Source organism: Mercenaria mercenaria, unplaced genomic scaffold (assembly GCF_021730395.1).
Source record: "Mercenaria mercenaria strain notata unplaced genomic scaffold, MADL_Memer_1 contig_914, whole genome shotgun sequence".
Lineage (NCBI taxonomy): Eukaryota > Metazoa > Mollusca > Bivalvia > Venerida > Veneridae > Mercenaria > Mercenaria mercenaria.
In genome coordinates, this window is record NW_026463829.1 from 42,819 (window position 1) to 66,089 (window position 23,271).

At 34.7% G+C, this 23,271-nt stretch overlaps 1 protein-coding gene across 1 annotated transcript; it reads right to left on the bottom strand.

Moving 5' to 3' along the window:
• Positions 1-9,404: 9,404 nt before the first annotated feature.
• Positions 9,405-19,004, bottom strand: LOC128554974 (probable basic-leucine zipper transcription factor R; the record flags this gene model as incomplete). Its single annotated transcript, XM_053536312.1, is given in 6 exon segments — positions 9,405-10,417; positions 12,818-13,030; positions 14,793-15,338; positions 15,764-16,057; positions 17,870-18,088; positions 18,709-19,004. Coding segments are annotated over 6 exon segments (1,941 nt in total). The 3' UTR covers positions 9,405-10,037.
• Positions 19,005-23,271: the final 4,267 nt, after the last annotated feature.

Genomic DNA, 23,271 nt, shown 5'->3' on the forward strand with positions numbered 1-23,271 from the left:
GAAGTTCATCAAGGGAAACGTTGTACAGAAACGGAGCACATATACTACCTTGTCTGGTGCCCTGCATGATGTTGAATGGTTGCGACACGTGTTGGAAGGAGAACTCGGCAAGATGCTCCATTCAGTAAATTTTGAAATGTTCTGAGAGCTTTTCCTTGTATTCCGAAGTTGAATAGCTTGTATATGACACCCTCGATCCATGTCATGTCAAATACTTTCATGGCGTCCATAAAGCATGTATACGTGACGTCACCACTTTCTTGGCAGTAGTTAACGGCTTCCTGATAGATAAATGAGGCCATTTTACACGACATTCCCTTCTGAAGGGGGTTAAGTTTACTGTTAAATTCAGTCTTTTCAATTCGAGTAAGTAATGTTTTTTCAAACAATTTCGATAGCACTGGGAGAAGAGAAATGGCTCCGTAGTTGTTCGGATCTATTTTACTTTTCTCATTACCTTTATAAAAAGTTATTGTAAGACTTTCTTTAAACTGTTTAGGAACGTGTTCTTGTGTTAATATTTCATTGAAAAGAATAGTTATACAGTTAACTAATGTCTCGCCGTCATTTTTGATATGCTCGTATGTTACGTTATCGTGCGACGCACTTTTACTTTCTGGCATACTTTCTATCATAATTATGTACTTCCTTGGTAGACATTTTCTTAGTTATTTCTCTAGAAAGTGAATTTGTTTGGTTTTGTGAAGAGGATGATTTAACACATTGTTCAACATGTTGTCGAAATTGGCTATCAAATTCGTTATCGGTTGAAAATGAATACAAATCAGTAAAATGTGTTTGCAAACCGAGCAGAATTTATTCTGGCTCTTTTGCACTCTCGCTGTTAAACACATTCTGTACAGTTCTGTTTTAATTTCTTTCCTTTTTTCGAATTAACGACTTTCCAGAAAGCTTTCTGATCTATTTCAGCAAGTCTATCGATTCGGTCATATTTGTTTCTCTCATTTGTTGATGATGTTTTTCTTTGAACACGCCTGAACGTACGATTCTGCTCTTTATATCTTGAGAATAAATCGCCGGTTCGTGGACGGCCGGGTGTAATGAAGTATTTCGACCCCCATAGAATAATGACCCCCGGTCATTATTCTATAGAAAAAGTGACCCCCCGGTCATAGTATTATGACCTCCAGATCATAGTACTATGACTCCCCCACGTGAAGTAAACTGAACCTCACGAAGAATATTGACTCCCATAAAAAACGACCCCCGGTCATTTGGTCAAATTTAGTGATAACTCATGTATCTAAGGCCTAATTGCTGCATTTTATGCTCCCGCTCGGGGGAGGGGGCATATAGATTTGCCCTTGTCCGTCCGTCCGTCCGTCCTTCCGTTTGACCATTAGCCCCAGATACCATCACTTGACACAGAAATCAGAGCATTCCGCAACGGGAAAAGGGATTCTATTTCTAGACGCTGTATCTTGGTGTATATATTTTTTTCAGGAAAATAACAATTCACAATACGTTCACAAAACACACCAGTGTCAATAATCCCTGCAAACTTCGGTATGAAGTACTTCTTCAGAAGAAAACTGCACAAGAAACTGCTAGCATAGAACTTAGTATTAACAGAAGTTGCAATACTTAGCAGTGGCAGTAAAGTACGGTAGCGGCAACAGTAGAAAGTAGTAGTAGTAGTAGTAGTAGTGGTAGTAGTAGTGGCAGTGGTAGTGGCAGTTGCAGTAGCAGCAGCAGCAGCAGCAGAGGAATAAGTGACAGCAACAACAGCAGCAGGAGAAGAAGAGGTAGATGTACAAGACGTATTAGTGGAAGCAGGTATAGTTGTATCAGCAGTAGCAGTTGTAGTAGTAGTAGTAGAAGTAGTAGTAGTAGTAGTAGAAGAAGAAGAAGTACATGTAGTAATAGCAATAGAAGTAGCGGCACCAGTAGTAGTAGTACAATCAAAGTGTTAACTATTGGAAATGGAGGGTATTAGAGTTGTAGATCTAGTAAAATTGTCCGTTAGGTTTGGTGGGGATCACTTTTTAATAGATATTATCGTCGAAAGTCTTTTTAGGAGCCGGTGTTTTACATGGAAAGAGTAACTTTTTTAAATAGAATAATGTCCGGGAATCGATATTGTATGAGAGTTCGAATGTAGTAATTTCGGCAGTGAGTATTTTACATGGAAGGAGTCACTTTTTCTATAGAATAATAACCGGGGTCGTTATTCTATGAGATTCGAAGGGAGTCCTCTTTAGGGAGTCAGTATTTTACTTGGAGGGGTCAGTTTTTCTATAGAATAATGACCGGGGGGTCGTTATTCTATAGAGTTTTCAAAGGGAGTCAGTTTTTTATAAGGGGAGTCAATATTTTACAGGAAAGGAGTCACATTTTCTATAGAATAATGACCGGGGGTCGTTATTCTATGGGGGTCGAAATACTTCATTACACGGCTCTAAGCCTTTCACACGGGCCTCTTTCATCTTCCGGTCTTTGTCTCTTTAAGTAGGTTTTCTAGTTCGTTGCGATACGCGTCAACTTGATTCTCTGATGTCCATTTATAAGAGTAATTACAAAATTGGTCTGTCGAAAATGTGCACTCGTTTATTGCACTGAAATGTATGTACATATGTAGCGGCAAGTGGCGTGATACATTTAGTGGGGCATCATCTTCAATAAAACACGACTTTATAACCCTGTGCAAGTTATTTGACACAATGAAATGATCGATTAGGCTTGGCGACATGTCAGTTCTCGGTACAAATGAGAACCTACTTCCGGTACACATACTAGTTCCTGTTACTACTTTCAGGTAATGAGATCGCACCAAGTTTAATATGAATTTATCACGTTGTCTGTCATTTTCAGTTAGAATTTTGGAGTTAAAGTCTCCCATTAACACCAATCCCGAGTCGTAATCCATCATCGAGATTAAATCATTAATTTTATTAACCCGCTTAGCTCAGTAGGTAGAGCGTTGGTCTACGGATCGCGGGGTCGTGAGTTCGATCCTCGAGCGGGGCGTATGTTCTCCGTGACTATTTGATAAACGACATTGTGTCTGAAATCATTAGTCCTCCACCTCTGATGATTCATGTGGGGAAGTTGGCAGTTACTTGCGGAGAACAGGTTTGTACTGGTACAGAATCAAGGAACACTGGTTAGGTTAACTGCCCGCCGTTACATGACTGAAATACTGTTGAAAAACAGCGTTAAACCCAAAACAAACAAACAAATAACTTCTTCTTTAAAGTAATCTAAACTTTCACCTCTACATGGGAGATACTAGTCTAAGGAGATACACATGAATAATATACAGCGATTGTGTTGGTAGAATAAGTTTTAAAATGGCGATACGCTCACTGTTTGTTTCTATAATTATCTGAATCTTCTGACTAAGAGACTTGTGCCAAATGAGCGCTACTCCACCTTTGCCGAATTCTCGCCAGTTTAGGGTGTACGGAGTTTTGCAGCAGACGACGTAGAAAACTTACAAAATACGTATATTTCCTTGCAACAATTGTTGGTATATTCCCAGACGCAACTTGAAAAAAAAACGTTATGATGCAGATATATGTTTATGTTACCTGGTCGTTACCGCGAAAATACATATTTCAAATATTGTTATATTCCATCTATATGAAATTTCATATCCATGCTAATTGCATCTCATGTTGTTCCTTTAATGAATACGCTAATACTTGAATGAAACTATGGAACAAACTTAGAGAAAGCTAGTAAATATAATTATCAAATTCTTTAAGAAAAGTAGTCAGTAAACTCTTAATATTTCTTAGTATTTTAAAAAAGTGGCTTCGCGACTTTTCGCATAAGTATTAAACTGAACTGAATCAACACAATTCACTATTTCTGAAACGTTTTTATCTGAAGAAAGAAGGTGGGGGGGGGGCATAAAAATGGGCTAGGTCCTTCCGTCCATCCGTCCGTCCTTCAGTCTGTCACAGCTATTGCCCGGTCCATAACTCTGACATCCGAGAAGGGATCTTGAAAATGCGTGGCATAAATGGTCCCCGTAAGAAAAGAACGTGTAACATGCAAGACCCAGGTCACTGTCTCGAGTTCAAGGTCACACTTAGAGGTCAAACATGATAAAAATATTTTTTTGGTCAGGACATTTAGTTTACTTTGCATAAATGGATATTCAAGTAACTTGGCACAAACAGTTACCATAGTAAATTGATTTGTCCCGTGTAAGACCCAGACCTTTAACTCAAGGTCCAGGTCACACCTGGTAATAAACATGCTTGTATGTTTTCGTCTGGTCTGTAACTTTTAATTTATGGACATATTTACATGACCTGGTATAAATATTCACCATGACAAGAAATGTGCAAAGGTCAGATGTGCCCGAAATAAGTTTCTTCTTGTTGGTGCATGAAATTACTTCCCTTTGATATAATAAATGTCAAATACGTATATCGATAATTTTAATAATCGTTGCGCGTAAGTGTAATGAAATAAATAATTTAAAATGTGGATATACCAGTATCAAGTTTTTTCTGTCTTAATTTTACTTCAAAACTGACTTTCCTCACAAAGGTTATTTACCTGTGATTAAGGATTTTCTATTAACAAAATTTAGGTAAGGTAACAGTAAATGATAACGTAAAGACGAATGTTTTGAGTTTGAAAATTAGACGACATATCGTTTCAACAAAATGAGACATTTCATATTGTTTAAAGTTTTGATTTTGGCTAGAATATGTTATACGAAGATTACTGCCATAATAAGGAATATATGCTAATACGGAATTACAAAATATCTTGTTTTACTTTCGGCTTACTGTGTACTTGAATTAGTGGATATGTTAGCTGAAGAAATTTGAAACAATTTATCTGTAAACATTTTTGAATATCGTTAGCGGCGGGCTGTGATGTGATTAGCACAGAAAATTTCATAAGTTTAAATGTAGATCAAGTTGTGGATATGTTTTTCAAGATTAGAATTGCAAAATGTTAAAATACATTTGGTTTTTAAAGCTACTGTCCCATAGTTAAGGTGAAAATTTTCGACATGTTCACTTCCGTCATGTTTGGCATTGAAAGAATATATGACACTGTAAAACTGATGAAGTAAGTGAAACCAATTAGATATTGGAAAAAATGAAGAATAATGTAATTTTTCTGAATTATTTCAAAAGCGTTCTTCTACACAATATTTTTTGGTTATTTATGAGTATCCTGCAAAAATCTTATATCAATATGTTTGTACCAATAGGCACTTCAGAAGTTCAGAGTACTCTCTTTTTATGGATTTTTGAGAGGAATTACTTTGCGCTTTAAACATGCTGGTTGGTCCCTTTAAAATGTAGTCTTTCGCGGTCTAATTTTAGTTGTACACTGAAAGTACTTGCCTTTTGATTTTGAGGATGCTGGGAAAGCGTTAGCCTTTATTTATTTGCTGTACGGAGAATGCGTCGACTTTTCTATTTGTGTCATAAAAGCATTTACTATCCAAACTGAACCGCTGAACATATCAATTTTCTATTTCTTGTTTATTTTAATGAAAATCACTTTAGTGGTTATGTATTTAAAAAAACCTATTCAGCTAATACTTCAATGCGAGTCGCTTAAAAACTGACCGTGTTGTGAACGTTTGTCCTTTTATGTTGGTCGTAATGTGAAATCGCTTGCTTTGTCATTTTGGTTTTGCTGTAAGAGTTTCAATCTAATATCAGTTTTTAATAACTGTTAAATGCTATTTTCATAATTATAATGACATAAGTTTATAGATATATTTTGTGGGGGATGTGTCTTATTTTCGAGAACATTTCAGAAAGCGTGAAAACTACTGGAAAAATATATATGTAAATTGCTATTTCCAGTTACAGATTATTATTGGTTGATATATTCAGTTGTTTTTTTTTTTAATAAAATGACCGTTACGTTACGATACGTTGAGACCACTGACCGTTTCAAGCTTTAGTGATTAACTTAACGTAGAGATCGTTTTATTGATATACAATTTTGATTTAAATTGAAATTGGCATCTTTAACCTAAATCCTCAATTTTGTTTCAAACCTGTAATTTATCACTCACCATACGTTTCAGTGGGGTCCTCCCAATGAAAGCATTATTTCTTAAAGCCTTTTTCTAACTTTTAAGATTTTCTTTTATATAAACAAAGATGGATTTTACCGTGTATTGTCTTGTCGATTAAAACACGTTTCGCAAAATGACCTGATTTTAGCTATTCCGGTTTACTCCCTTGTATTAAAAACAGCATTTAATTCCAGGTTAGTATCCCTTCTTAGTGTAATTCTAACGTGTTAGAATGGAAATAGATTTTAGTTTTGCCTTTAGTTTAACCTTCGGCCTCCGTGATTAGATTACTACGCATCTGAACTCTAAACCGTGTTTTATTTGCCAAGAAAGCACGCAAAACTAAAATACATTTCCCAAATTTGAGAGTCTTAGACTCTTAAGTAGCCTTTGATTTAAAAAAATTTCACTTTGCATTTTATGAAAGACTACACAAATTCAGGATGTACTAAAATTGTTTAGAAATATGGTAAGAAGTTTGAAACTTGCTATAAATGAGAAAAATTAATTGTTGGTTGATGTTTTTATATAAATTTCTTTGTAACAAATCGTTAGGACAGTTATCAGCATTGGATATCGATTTGCTCTTTATTACATTCCTTGTAGGGTTATATCAGTTTGTCGGCAATCCGGAGGAGGTTGACAAGGGTAACTTGCCAAAGGTCTAGCAGTTATGGTCTTGTCTAGCAGTTATGGTCTTGTCGAAGGTGTCTTTTTGTATTTTCCGTAAGTGATTTGGACTGGCTATGCAATTTAGATTTGTAAAAAGAAAACAAACAAAAAAAAACTTCTTTGACAGAGATAAGAAGGTTTTAGAAAAGATTTTTCCTGCCAATTATTACAAATTGAACGAGCAAGGCAATAGTGTATATTGTAAATGTCAAAGATATATAATCTCTAATTAAAATGTAATTTCAAAACAAATACTGACTAGTTAGAAGTTTTGTTCAATATTAGTTCATAATAGTAACGAGGAATAGTATTATTTATCAGTCTTGATACAAAATTATGTATTTATCAGATCATGTGCAGAGAAACAGTAATACTATCATGTGCACGCCTTGGCAATTGGAATATCGCTTCACATTTAACGAAAATGCGCAGTTTGAATAAATTGTGTACCAAAGCATTTGAAAAACAAATGAAAAGAAAAACGTGCGAATACAAAGCCCTTTTATGTAGCTATCAGTTTTTTAGGTCAGATTATTCTGCTTTTAGTAGGAGATTTTGACAACACAACATTTAGTAAATTATTCCACTCAACCAAATATTGTCAATAACCTGAATTTAAATACGAATAAAGACGTTTGATGTTGTAATTCTTTGCTGTCAAATTGTTTTAATACAAACAGAAAAACGAAAACTACATATCACACCCCAGATATGCACTGTAACATTTGACATCATGTGTACTTTAATTAAATGTTTTTGTAAACTGATCAATATATTTTCTACAACGGAGTAACAAGTCAATTGCTAAATTTAACACTCTCTTTTACTATTGTTTGCAACAAAACTAAATGTTTTGTGATGTGGATGCGTTGCTCATAGTAGTACATAATGTGTGATCCTTAGACATAAAGTAAAGACTGTCTACAGTGACCGACCTTCGGAGAATTTCAAAAAAGGTCATTGTAGACAGGGAGTCTCTATACACAATCTGACTAGCAGAGGTATTGGTTTAAGGCAAATAAGACATATTCTAGTTAGCATTTATCAAGGACCTTTAAACATTCTCATAAAACATGGAATATTTTTATAGGCATTTTCAGTCTGCTTCACTTAATTTTAATTGATAAGACGGTGACCCAGTTATCAAAATCACGAACCACACTCCATGATTTGTATTGAAGAAGTTTCTCCCTTTGAAAGGGAGGTTCAAAAAGTCGTTATAAAGGTTCAAAGTCTTGGTTTGGGGCTAAGAAATCATGGTCGCTGTACGCATCAGAGAGGTGGTCGCTAGAAACAAGCTAATTTTAATGCGCAATGCATCGGGAGGAAATAAAAAAGTCGTTGTAGACAGAATGTCGCTGAAAGCAAGGGGTCGCTAAGCCAGTGTTTACTGTAGTTTATAATTACGAGAAGTTTAGACTTCCATAACAGTCAACAGGCTAAATAGATCAAACATGCAGCGTTGTCGTAAACAGAAGTAAATAGCCCGGTTAAATTTGTAATGTTTAAAACTACTGTCATGATTGAAATATTATATGACATGTTATTTCCAAAAATGACAGTTTTTATGTCTTTGTCTTGTACATTTTACTCACTTCTAAAAAAGCTTATCCAATTTTGTTAACATTGTTTCTGCTACTGCTTTGAATCAGATACACGGTTGTAGCAACCTAAAGAAAGACCTGTTTGATAATCATGTATGAAAAGATATGACCCGTTACTAGTCTAAAAACATTTTTCATACGGAGCTTAATAAGCATTTCACAATGTAATCGTTGGAATTACATTTCAAGTCGTGTAGAAATAAGCATGACTACCCATCAACATAACAGTGAAAAGTATCCTTTACGCTTACACCCATATTTTGAGAAACAAAATCAAACAACACCAAACAATAGAAAATAAGGGTTGTTTTACATGAATACTGAACAGCAAACAAATCATGATTATTACTCTATAAAACAATAGTCTATGAACTTATATATACATTGAATTCCAGAAAAGGTAGGTATTTCAATGACCTTGAGCTTAAATGTAAACAAATGTGACGGCCACCGAATGAAAGTAGACAGTGCCGATCGCTAGAATTTCACACGTAATTTCTTTGGTGGAAAAGACATGTTCGTAACGAACAAATTTGGTGGTGAAACTTTGCATTCATTTAGTAACAAATACAGCAGCAAACAACAAAAAAATCTACGGATGATGGATTACCTCGCAAGTATTTCATTATTGCAAAAAAAAAATAATAAACTTCAATCGTAAATTGCTTGCTGCGCATGCGCAATGAAAGGGGCGAAGTTCTTATTTACGTTTTGTATATTTCTAAACTATCACCACTAAAGGGAAGGTAACTAAAACGTTGCTGAAATATGTATTCTGAAACTTATCCCTTTGTTAAAAGTAGTGGTCTCCCTTTTGTTTACATATCTTCAAAAAGTAGGGTAACACTTGCATAATAAGTTCAAATAAGTTCTTAACCTTTGAAAACAAGAAAAATATATTTCTTATAAAATGTCATTGAAATATCTGAAAAGGACTGCATAAATGTGCAGCACTTTAGCACAGTTCAGCGCCTTTAAAAACTCACAATTTAAAAAAACAACTGTTACATATCAGCGTTTTGATGCATTTGCAATGATGTAAAAGTGCTGAAACTTCACATAACTAGGTAAAACGTAGTTTTCAACAGTTGTTTTTCCCCATTTCTTTACGAATGGCATTCCTTTTTAAAGGCTGACAACTTTTGAGAATATTTAATTTGTCCAATCCTACTTGAAAGCACGGTAGAAGTTGAACATGTAATGAACAGGTAGATTCCTGGTAAAGATGTTGTTTATTTACCAAATATTTCTGTTTTCATGATAGACATACTTCTAAACCTTATTAAAACTATAATAGCATATTTACGGTGACAGAAGTGTTACGCTAAATATATAATTTATAGAACATAATCTTTACAATAAACATCAACAATATGTTTCACCCTAAAGAAAAGGAACTAGGTTGGCCGGCCTCACATATCAAAATAAAATTGGAATATATTCAATATTTTTACATTGTTTTTATAGGAAGGAAATCACTTTAATTCTGTGTTCACTTCATTAGTAACTACAAGCAACAAGCCACTGGAGCTAGTTTATATTTTCTACTTGTGTGATAAGAGGCATCGATTTCTAGCAATATTCCTGTAAAACAAAATTCATTCCGACAAAGCGATAACTTCCTTTACGTCAGATAATTCTAAGTTAATGTTCTGACAAGAAACAGCTATCTGAAAATTTGAATATTCGAACAATATCTAAAAATAGCGAGAATAAAAACGACCAATGACATTTTAAATTCGCTGTGTATTTTGAAACGCTTGTGGTGAAAATGGAAAGCTCGGGGTTTTCCAGTCATCAAATTTTGATGCGTACATATTCTGTTTTGTCTGCAAGGTGTTGTACATCTCTTGTATTTGTTGTGCCATTCTTGTGATAAGAACAGATTGATCTTGATGTTGTGGCTGAAACTGTGGTGTCTCTTGCCTTTGTGCCTGTTGCTGCTTTTGATGCTGTTGACTATTCTGACCTTGTGAAGGATCTGCCTTTTGTCTTGCCTCGGTAAAGTAGCGTGGGCTCGGTGGATTCGGTGGGTTCGGTTGCGGTTTGGGCTCCAGAAACTTTTTCAAGTCTTCTCTGCCAACTTCGGTCAGGCAATCTGCTACAAAGCTTTCTGAAAATGAAATTTCATCCAAAAAATGGAAAGTATACCCTACTGACAATTTTGTCGTAAGCAACGATTTTCTAATCTCTGTTTACAAGAAAACACGGCATGTAGAATATCTATTTGCCCTAAGTCTCAGACCAAGTGATCTTTTCTTATATCATAGTTTACCATCATGATTGTATTCCAGAAAATTGGAAGGTCTTCTCACTTTATCTGTTCCAGTGATTTCATTTCACAGTTTACCCCCATTTAAAGAGGTATTTATCCAGATATAAATTAAACTATTTAGTTTCAGAATTTCATTTATTTATTTATTTGGGTTTTACGGCGCATCAACACAGTATAGGTTATATGGCGCCGAACAGGACTACAAATTTTGGTTCCACATCTCATTTACATCGAAATAATAATATGAGGTATGGAATCAAAATTTGCATACCTGCTGGAATCACAGAGTTACTGCAAACCCAAGTGTTAAGACCCCATGGGGCGTTTAGTTTCAGAAAGAAGTGCTGTTAGTTATATTCTAAACTTTAAGTAACTTTAAACAAGAGGACCATGATGGTCCTGAATCGCTCACCTGTCCCAACATGACCCAGTTTTGAACTGAGTATGACGTCGTTTTTTTTCTATTATTTGACATAGTGACCTAGTTTTGGAGCTCATGTGACCCAGTTTTGAACCTGACCTAGATATCATCAAGATGAACATTCAGACCAACTTTCATACAGATCCCATGAAAAATATGGCCTCTAGAGAGGTCACAAGGTTTTTCTATTATTTGACCTACTGACCTAGTTTTTGAAGGCACATGACCCAGTTTCGAACTTGACCTAGATATCATCAAGGTGAACATTCTGACCAATTTTCATGAAGATCTTTTGAAAAATATGGCCTCTAGAGAGGTCACAAGGTTTTTTTATTTTTAGACCTACTGACCTTGTTTTTGAAGGCACATGACCCAATTTCGAACTTGACCTAGATATTATCAAGGTGAACATTCTGACCAATTTTCATGAAGATCTTTTGAAAAATATGGCCTCTAGAGAGGTCACAAGGTTTTTCTATTTTTAGACCTACTGACCTAGTTTTTAACTACAGTTTACCCAGTTTCGAACTTGGCCTAGATATCATCAAGATGAACATTCAGACCAACCTTCATACAGTTCCCATGAAAAATATGGCCTCTAGAGAGGTCACAAGGTTTTTTTATTATTTGACCTACTGACCTAGTTACTGACGGCACGTAACCCAGTTTTGAACTTGACCTAGATATCATCAAGGTGAACATTCTGACTAACTTTCATGAAGATCCATTCAAAAGTATGACCTCTAGAGAGGTCACAAGGTTTTTCTATTTTTAGACCTAATGACCTAGTTTTTGACCGCAGCTAATTCAGTTTCAAACTTGACCTAGATATCATCAAGATGAACATTCAGACCAACTTTCATACAGATCCCATTAAAAATATGGCCTCTAGAGAGGTCACAAGGTTTTTCTATTATTTGACCTACTGACCTAGTTTTTGATGGCACGTAATTCAGTTTCAAACTGTAACTAGATATCATCAAGGTGAACATTCTGACCAATTTTCATGAAGATCTTGTGAAAAATATGGCCTCTAGAGAGGTCACAAGGTTTTTCTATTTTTAGACCTACTGACCTAGTTTTTGACCGCACGTGACCCAGTTTCGAACTTGACCTAGATATCATCAAGATAAACATTCTGACTAATTTCATAAAGATCCCATGAAAAATGTGACCTCTAGAGAGGTCACAAGCAAAAGTTTACGCACGGATGGACGCACGGACGGACGGACGCACGGACGGACGACGGACGCTGCGCGATCACAAAAGCTCACACTGTCACTTCGTGACATGTGAGCTAAAAATGCAGTAATACCTTATCATAGGATGAAAATGAACAAAAACACATATTGTTTTCTTAGATAATGACATTATATAAACGAACGAATTCCATTATCCTTACAGAAACCAATAACACTAACAAAAACGACGTCGTTTTCCTGCAGTATCTTACAAATTCTGATATTTGACTATATTGTTATGAAAAGTTAATATGTTAATATTTCGTGACAAATAGTTTTCACTCATTTAATCAAGTGAAACTTATTTATTTGAATTTTTAAGACTTTTTAATAATGGGAAAAATTTTCTAATGAATAATAATGTCATAACTGCTCCACTGGCCCGAACCTATTGAAAACATACTATAATAATTATTGAATATTATGTGTAGAAGATTTTAAGAACATTTGAATTGACAAACAGCACTGGTCAAATTATAGCATCTTCTCTTACTATGATTTCTTCTTTTAATTACAGGAAATATTTAAACATTCTGCTTTCTATTAATTAATATATGCCAATGAATCCACACTTACGGCAATGGATATATAATCTTGTTCTTTCTATTTCCTTATGGTAGAGACATGCAAGAAATAGGTTTGGGTCTTCTGCCATGGATTTCTCAATTTTGCCATCTGGAGTCCATTGATATTTCTGTCTAAGCTTTTCTTTTTCTTTATAGCGGAGTTTACTGCTGATCTTTTTCAACATCTGTAGTCCATGCGGTGTCAGGGAAATTTGTGTTGGCGCTAAATGACAACACATGGGAACAAAAATTAAATTTTGTAATAAGATGTCATTTCATTGTGGAGTTGATATCAACCTTATTCGTTTGTAATTTTGCATAAAGTAAATCATAAAAAACAAGTTAATAATGTAAAACTAACGTTTTGTTCAAAGCTTTTTTAGTTTATGTGAATTTAATTTCATTCTGACTCATTTCTCACAGTACTTGTCATAGTTTGTGACAAACTCTAAAACTTATGTTGTTATCAGTCTAGGCGTTTACTGCTATTAACACAGCAAAGAAAATATGCAAACATTTAGAAGTTATAGTTAAATATAAATGTGTCAAGACATATCTCGTCTTATTACCAATGCATTTTCATACATCTTAGTCTTTTCGGAACCAAATCCGTAAAAATGAATAGAAGAACGACACTTATACACTTAACCCCTCTGGTGCAGTTACCACGAATAAAGGCAAAAACATCTAACAATGGCGTCATCGCAGGACTTTTACATGATTGATGTATATTTAGTCCTTATAGTGAAATAAATATAAATACAACAAGAGTGCCAGAATGTCACAATATACGCCCGTCACAGCAAATTTCTTTACATTAGCACCTGTATTTGCAAATGGAATTTTAATTTTGTGGTTGTTTACTATGTTTTTTTTAGTAATTATTGTAATTCTTTTGTTTTTCTAAGTCCACCAAAAAAATCCTTACTAGGTAGAGATACCTTAAATTGAAAGTAACATCTATGTTGTACCACAGAAAAGTGGTCTTGGTTTTTCCCTACGGTCAGTTATAAAAAAGTTACAATGTAAGTTATTTATAGTAACAACTAAGGGAAGTTAATCTTAAAAAAAAAATTAAAGTCCACACAAAAATACTTACCAGGTAACATGCATGTTGTACTACAGAAAAGTGGTCTCGATTTTTTCCTACGACTAGTAATGAAAAAGTTACAAATATAAGCTATTTATAGTAACAACAAAGGGAAGTAATTCTAAAGAAGGGACCTGCGCATGACACTCCGTCTCATGATGGTGTACAATTGTGCCAAGTTACATCAAAATCCCTCCATGCATGAAGAAGAAATGCTCCGGACAAAGTCATACTTGTATCTGACCTTTGACCTCTAAGTGTGACCTTGACCTTACACAGAGGGACCTGGTTCTTGCGCATGACACTCCTTCTCGTGGTGGTGAACATTTGTCCCAAGTTATATCAAAATCCCTCCATGCATGAAGAAGAAATGCTCCGGACAAAGTTTTCATTCTTGTATCCTTTGACCTCTAAGTGTGACCTTGATCTTAGACCTAAGGATCTGGTTCTTGCGCATGACACTCTGTCTCATGATGGTGAACAATTGTGCCAAGCTGCATCAAAATCCTTCCATGCATGAAGAAGATATGCTCCGGACAAAGCCATTCTTGAATTTGACCTTTGACCTCTAAGTGTGACCTTGACCTTAGACCTAGGGACCTGGTTCTTGCGCATGACACTCCGTCCCATAATGGTGAACAATTGTGCCAAGTTTCATCAAAATCCCTCCATGCATGAAGAAGATATGCTCCGGACAAAGTCTGTGGACGCCGAATCCGCCCGCCCGCCAGGGGCGTTCCCATAATACGTCCCGTTTTTCAAACGGGCGTATAAAAATTGGGTTAATTATAAAAACTATGTATGTATGTATGTATGGTGAAATTGTTAATTTAAATCGATAAATGTATGTATGTATGTATGTATGTATGCTGAAAATGTAAATCGATAAATGTACCTTTGAGAGATTGTAATAGCAACTGCAATCCGTCGAGCACAGATTTATCGATGTGGCTCAAATCCGTTAAAAATCTGTGTTGTTCAAGCTCAAACATCAGGGGGATAAGTTGTGACTGCATGTTCTGCAAATCGAGCAGTAAACTTTGTTCCTGTATCCTGTGACCTTCCCTCATTCTTGTAGATACTATATTTACAGAGGCATTAATCAACCTTTGAACTGCTTTCTTGTCGACCGTTTCTATATTAATTTGATGTAAAGCTTCAGTAAATTCTTTCAGACTGGTAAGTTCTTTTAGGGACGCGGGTTGTGTTTCATCTCTTGACATTGAAACTACTTTTTTTAGAGAGTCCAATTCTGTCACAACTTTGCGTAGTTTCTCTTCCGTTGTGTCTATGTTGGACTGAAGGTAATTGATCTGACGCGAAAGGTCAATGCATGCCATTTCACTACTGTCAAGGCGTACTTTGGTCTGTTGAAGTTGCTCGTAAACATTTAACAACTTGATTTGCTGGTCCGTTTCCACACAGAGACTCTCGCTGGTACCTTTTGAATAAAAAGTTTGTTTGTTGTAAATCTATATTTTGCTATGGGCAATAATTATGAAAGTTATCATCCAACCCCTGCAGTGTATTCGAGACAGGTCAATTATAATCAATAAACAAGTATATAGCAGACAATTGTCTATATCGTAAGAAAACTGAAGTGATGAATGGTGTTCTAGAAAGCATAATTTAAAATATGCAAAAGAGGCAAACAAAAAGTTGCAACTCATATTCTTATCTGCCGAATCAAGCTTAAAGATAACGCAAGACACGTTTTCATTCGTTCATTTTACTTTCGGTACGACTCATTTGTTTTATCTACTAGTAGGTTAATTCTACTACTGAGAAAATATGCTTTATGCCCTTTTGAGAAAGCCCATCGTTATGTTTTCTAACTGTTTGTAAATATCATTACTGTTTCCGAACCTTTGATATTGTAAACTTTTCCATCTATTTCAACAATATCGACACCATTCTCCTGTAGATCGACAAGGTCATCACCTTCCACTAGCAAATCTTGCAGTATTTCAACATACATATCGGGTATCATAAATGTGATAACTAAGCTTGAGGATGGTTCAATTCCACTTATAATGACAAACTTCTCTGGCACAAAGAGCAGCTTCTGTACTCTACAACGCAGAAGCTCTACATCTTTCCTTGAATAATTTCTGAAGTTTCTACCAGCAACATGGAATTTTACGAATCTGTAACCATTTTCTGAAAAAAGCGGGAAAAAAACGAAAATATATATGATACATGTATAGCATACCACAGGTATATAAAGACAATATGTTTCATTATTGCATATGTTACTGAAAATAGTTACTTATACTGAATTCAAACGTATATGAGCAGCGTTAGGTCGGTATTAGTTTTCGTTTGTGCTGGTGTGCCTGATATCGATATCTGGCACACTTCCGGCGATATCAGGCACACTTCCGGCTGCGCAAAACATACAGATTTTATACTTCCACTAACAGGATGTCATGTGTATACAAACTAACATTTATTTTACAAAAGAAAGGATGGTAAATTAACATAATTTCGCTAGCTTCCTCTTCTATCGCGGTTGACTAATGCTGACACAAGAAACTACGGCCCTAGAACGCAAGAATTTATAACAAATGTTGGAAAGGAAATGACGTTAGTGTCATCAGACAACGGTGACGTTCCCGCGTATTACATGAACATCCAATGACGCTGTGCAACATTAAATTATTTTAATTTTGTTTTTACTTTAACAGTAGAGTGGAACATTTGCAATAAATAGGTTGCAAAACAGGGCTGGTGTGCCTTAGGGCGATATTGGCATTCTGGACCAATATCTCTCCTAGTATGCCAATATCGCCTTAAGGCATACCGGCCATGTAAACTAATCTCTAATTATTCAAGTATCAGTTAATGACAAGTAAGGCATATATTTAGGAGAATAAATCTAGAGCAGATCTTGAAAAGATGGCTTCGATTGATTAGTACATTTGTCCCTTTACGAAACTTGACAATTTTAAAATGCAAACTGTAACAAGAGCTGTCTAATGACAGCGCGCTCGACTATTTGAAGACCATCCACCTAATACTAGTTTACATACAAAAACGTTAGCAAATTTTCTTAGCTGAAAAATGGGCAACGTTTTGCTAAATTGTAAGCCAGAGTAATAAAACTTGCTATGTGAGGTCATCCCAAGATGCCAAGACGTATGGAGAATCTGAAAACATTAGGAGAAACATGCGTATATGCAAAACCGTACAATAAAAATCTATGTTACAAAGGGGCATAATATAAATATAAAATAAAAGTTACAGTTACACGTGTTGCCACACAATGTCATCTCATGAAGCCGAAGTCATGTGTGAAGTCTGAAGGTATTTGACTCAGTAGTTTTGAGAAACCTGCTTACATGCAACACTTTAAAGCCGAATATTCTTTGGCCGTTATTTTAATAAAATAAATGCTAGAGAAAAGTTACTTGCGCGATGGGTCATCTCATGATGCCAAATGCATGTGTGAAGTCTGAAAGCACTTGACCAATCAGTTATTGAGACACTTGCTTTCATGCAAAACTTTAATCTGAAAACCTAAATTAAAAAGAGGCTTGATTTTGCCAAAATAAAAGCTAGACTCATGTAATTTGTCCTGTTAGGTCATCTATCTCAAAATGCCGAATACATGTTTTGAATGTTTGAAAGCATAAGGTCAAGTAGTTTAAGAGAACCTGCTTACATGAAAAACTTTTTGACGCGGATGCCGAAGCCAGTGAAAGTTGAGTTTATACAAATTTATTTTAGCTGGACTGTGATGAAAGCTTTAAGCTTATTTGAACCACTTCGAGTCCGCTTCCTGGAAAAACCAGTACTGGTGTCATATGAGAAGACGTGATCGTGACCCCAATAGGGCTCGAACCAACGACTCCCAGATTGAGCGGCCGACACCGTAACCACTAGACCACCGCTCCCCAATGAAAGTGTGATAGCAATAGCTCTACTAGCTGAAAATTTCATATTGTCGAGCTAAGAATTACAAAAAAATACCTGGCTGATATGATGGCGCATACAAATGCAAAACGTTTCCAACTGTTTTAGAATAGTCCAATGCATCTTGAATAAGATCTCTCCTCCCTGCCAAGTAAAGGATCCCTTGAAGATACAAGAGGTTGTCACGACTGATGTAACCACGTGTTCGTAATATTCGAAAAAGGTCTTGTGGTAATTTAATTTTTTCAAGGACGCTTTTGCCTATTCCACCCTCACCTGAAGGAAATGAAAATATGTTTTAATGCTTACATGGAGAAATATGTACAATGTACAGGTAACATTAGCAAAAAATTAATTTACTGTTTTTATTTGTTGCAAATATTTGCACGATTGTATATTTAAGAATAACCTCCCTTACCGTTTATCTTTTGGAATTGAAAGTGTATGTGTTTTATACAGAATGTTTCATCATGTGCAGATTATTTCAGATAATCTTCATAATTATGCTGTTTAATCTTCAATTTCAACAAACTTGTTTATAATAGTTTCAGGTCTATAGACGTGACGGAAGTCTGTTTTGAAACGTTTAAATAACAATTGTACAGAATTTCATACAATTTCCAAACTGAATACTTCGCATATTCAATTCTTTCCTAGGATATGTTTTTCACTTGAAAATAACAACAATATCTAGTCAATATCAAATCTGCCGAAGATCATAATTCAATCTATATGAAGACCTATATAGCAAACTTTTACTGATGCCTACATTAAATATGAGAAGCATTGTGTGTCAAAACAAAAAGACAAGTTTTAACATTATAAAACGTCCAGGAGTGGTCTTAAGTAATTGTTAACTAAATCAGTGTAATTGCTGTTCTTGTTTTGTTTAATACCTTCAAAAAGACACTTCATTTTGCTTAGATCTTCAGCTGATAGACTCTCTCCTATGTTGTTTAGTAAAATATTAAAGTTCCAATCAGTTGGTGGGTCAGGTATATTTTCTAAGGATTCCGTTGGCTGCACCTCTGTTCCTGTGTTTGTCCGCTCATCATGTATCTGATCATTTTGTCCCGGTATCACAGACTGTCTACTACTTTCAGGTGATTGCCTTGGTGACATTGGGATAGCATCTGTTGCCAAGGACAACGCTCCTGTTAAGTCATTTAATTTTTCTTCAGACATTTCTGCTCTGCAAGCAAAATTGATATAATGGTTGTGGTATAATGAAAACGTGAGCACTAAGGAACAAATGAACAGTTATATGACAGTTGTAGCGAAATTTGCATAGCGTTATGATATTCTGTAAAATACTAAAGTACTATTTGTTTAGAAGTCTCGAAAAAATAGTTATCTTAGCAATGTAAAGAACGTTCATAAGTGTATTGTCATTTTAAAAACAATTTAACAAGAAGGAAAGTGCAATAAATTTTGTCTCTTTGCGGAGGTTAAGGTTATCCTTAACCAACATATTTATTTTAGGCTCTGTGTAATAGCTCAACTGTCCAAAATAGTTTATGCCAAATAGGCCATTTTATTTTTAATTTTCAAATTGTGCGTCGGCTTATCTCGCAGCTTTTAACTATAACTTGAAGCGTAATAGTCGAAATAAAGTTTAAACTATCTGATAGGACTTAGCGGCGGGTTATAGGGAAAATATATTTCTTTTTGTGGAGAAAATACGAAACTTTGTATATACCTATTTTGAAGTATGCTAAATCAAAAGAAAGTAGGAGACACGCGGCGTTATTGCCTAAAATGAGGCCCCAACAGGGGACCTATATTTTTTTGTTATTTTAATTATATATTGTAAAGCGTTTTCCAAAAAGTTTATTTATGACCTTAATCAGTAATTATTCTTGACACTGTATTTATTCAGTTGCCTTTTATACACATTTAATATATAAGACACAAACAAATGAATTAGATGAGGCTCTAAAAGGGGGGACATTGTTTTAGAAAAAAAAAATCATTTATAAAGTGAATTTATTTTTAAGTATTAAGATCATAAGTAAACAAAACTCATTTTAATGCATTCTAGTATTTAATTATGTCATTTTAAATCAAAACAGCGATAGGTATTCTCTAACACGAACGTATTCATAATGTCATTGACATGACTGCATACAGAGTACATTTGCTTTAATATATCAATATCTGCATGTGAATGTATTTCTTGTATTTAATTTGATGAATTTCTTGCAACTGTAAGCAGTTTTACGAATTATGTAACATAATTGAAACCAAGTGCCAGCTATCTTGTCTATTCTCGGCAGGATAACGATGTCAGTGTTTGCTTTAATTGCCTGTTTCCAGATTCTGTCTGCTTGATACAATGCTCTATGCAAGTGAACATCAAAAGTGTTTTCAAAGTGTCTATTTATTTAAGAAAATATATTTTCTGGTTTCATTTACTAATTCACATATCGATATGTTATTGTATAACAGAACAATATATCGTTCCAATCGTCATTTGCACTTGACAAACCTTTAAACGGGGCATAGCCGTTAGCAGAGATGCCATATACCTGCAAACATGTTGAGACAGTATCACAACCAGCTAATGCATAAAGAACATTTAATTTAGCTTTTATGGGCGGCTGTGTTCTTGATGTGTTTTTTCCTGTTGGACTTTAGTCCATTTTTTAACCCAAAATGACAGCTTGCTACAGAATGAGTCAATTGTTTCAGAAGTGTTTTAAATGGCCAAATGCAGCTACAAGTAACAACCAGCAAACTGATTTACTGTAGACAACACCATTGTGCCTCAGCGTCTGTTGCACGTAACATTATTCCTATGTGGTTTTGCTTTAATGCATCTGCGGCAAACAAATTCATACCATGATCAGTATTCTCGTGGGTGCATATGAAGTGCTGGATGTATGTATCGTTGGGCATTATGTTCTTTCATGTATTATCTAATTGTGATACAGCCTCTGCGTTTGCAGGCATTAGCATGAAGAGAGCCTTTATTTATGGCACTGCTTAATCGAATACCAGTTAGTGCACCAAATGTTTTAACATACTTTACACTTTTGGAACTATATATTGTCATGTTGTAAAACAAAGGTATTAAGCTGTAAGTCAGTAAATGGAGCCAGACAAAATTCTAGTTCCACAAGGAAATAGACAGCCTAAAAACATCCCAACTACCCGATGTGTCAATTATGTCCATAGAACCATTTGATAACTAGGGGCCATGCTTGGGAAGATACATTAACTGTGGTCATTGAATGGCTTAATCCTGTTTACTCTAGATGAACCATAATGACACTTGGTTTCTATGGTGGTGTACACTTAATAGAACTAATTAAGTGCCACTGCAAGAACATAGTTATGTATAGGGAATGTGAATTTGTCAAACAAATTTACTGTATGTACAGCCATAGAGAACTGCTGGAAAACCTATTGCAGTTCTCAGATATCTATTGAAAGGTTACAAATCTCAGTTTTTATTATTTTCTGGGTCTTTTGATGATTATGTCATATAATGTTACGTAACGGACAGAAGATTAGGAGAGTTACATGTGATGTTTAAATAAATGTACAAAACTACAAAAAAAAACATACTAAAATTATCCTTTAAGGGGGCTCACTTTTTTATAAGTCTATTGTCCTTATAATTACACGAATAACAGATAATATTTACGTCAAGTTAAACCAAATACAGCATTATCCTTGTTAAAAGGATGTAAGAAAGTAGCTATTTACAGAACAGGAATGAAAATGGAATATTCAAGATGATGAGACTAACTATTTATGTAAGCATGTTATATAAGCCACCTCGTGCACCTCAAAATGATATTTTTCGTTTGATATCTTATACATGATATACATGAACTCAGCTTATAATGATATACATGGATTAATTTCATAATGATATACATGAATTCAGTTCGTTTAATTCATGTTAAGTTCTGTTGATATGATATTTTAATGATTAAAATGAATTAATCTGCCCTTTAAATGAAATTTTCAAACAATTTCCCTATGGCATCATATCATTTTTTCCGAGCCATGTATATTGAATGTGTTTAATTCTAATTGAATAAATTTGGTTTCAAGGGCTATAATTGATAAAGGTCATGAATTAAAGTTTTAAATATTGTTTAAAATATATTTGATTGAAATAAATAAAATACAGCACCCCCCTCCCCCCCTTTTCGGCCATTTTTAATGTAATTCAAGCCGACAAATTGTATACGTAATCCTGTTTTGATTCCGCACACTTCATTATAGTTTAATGCAAATGTTCCTGCTTTCTTCGTCAAAAACATCTTTCACACTCAGTTTTAACATTCAACATACAGCAAATATCTGATATCGTCCCTTTTTAGTGCGTATCTGGAGAATTAAGTGTATTGTTGGTCAAAATTTGTATATTGGTCAATACTAAATGTATGTCGGTCCATGTCAATGATATGTTATCAAAATTTAGATCATATGAAACATTACTAGTATATAGTTACATTTTCATTTAAAGGACTTTTTTCAATATATTCCTACCTCCATTTTTAAATTAATAGAAAAGGAAGTGATAGAGCGTGTTACTTCCTCTTGTAGGATTTTAGATACCTTGAATTAACTTCGTGCAAATTTTGGTTTCACAAATGGGAAACATCTTTGCCACATTTTGTTCCATATCTTATGCACTATGTACTAGTACATGCATGCAAAAGACTTTCACCTTATCTTGTTCAAACAGAAATTATTTGTTTAAAACGAGGTTTCGGTGGAAGAAGCAAAACTGACTTATCTGCCATCGCTTTAGCAAAAGTGGAGAAAACTGCCTGTGAATAGTCGATCATTTAATTTAGTAAATCGTTCGAAAAGTTTGATAATAAGAAATCTCACTACTGTAATAAGTACGATAAAAGAAGGTGTTTCTATGTACAAAGACGTTTTTATTGATCAGAATTACATTAATGATGGGTAAATCATAGAAGTATGAAATATTAGAAGATTTTAATCTATATTAAAACAAAACTACGGCATACAATTTCTTATGGAATTTACGCGAATTTCGTATGTGTGCTAAGAGTTTGAATGTATTTAATGTTATCCTAATTTAAAAGTTACAAAAAGGTATGAAACATTTTCAAATATCTATATATTTCTCCATTATTCATTATTTTTATCTCTTACAAAAAAAGAAGAAACTCTTCAAAGTTTGCAAAGAAATTGATTCATTTTATTATTATTGTACCAGATTTTCCGAAAACAAAAGCGAAACCAAGCACACTTAAATCGATAAGCTGTGTGTAACTTGAATACATGATAGTATTCACCGTGTCCAATCGTTACTTTGAAAAACCGGATCAGTAACGTAAGATCTCGGATCAAATGGAGCGGTTTTAGTAAGAAAATTGTCTTTCCAGTTATTTTAGAAATCATTGTCAGAGACGGCATATAGCGCAAGATGTGCTCTGGACATTATGGAATATTCGTTGCTATTTGTT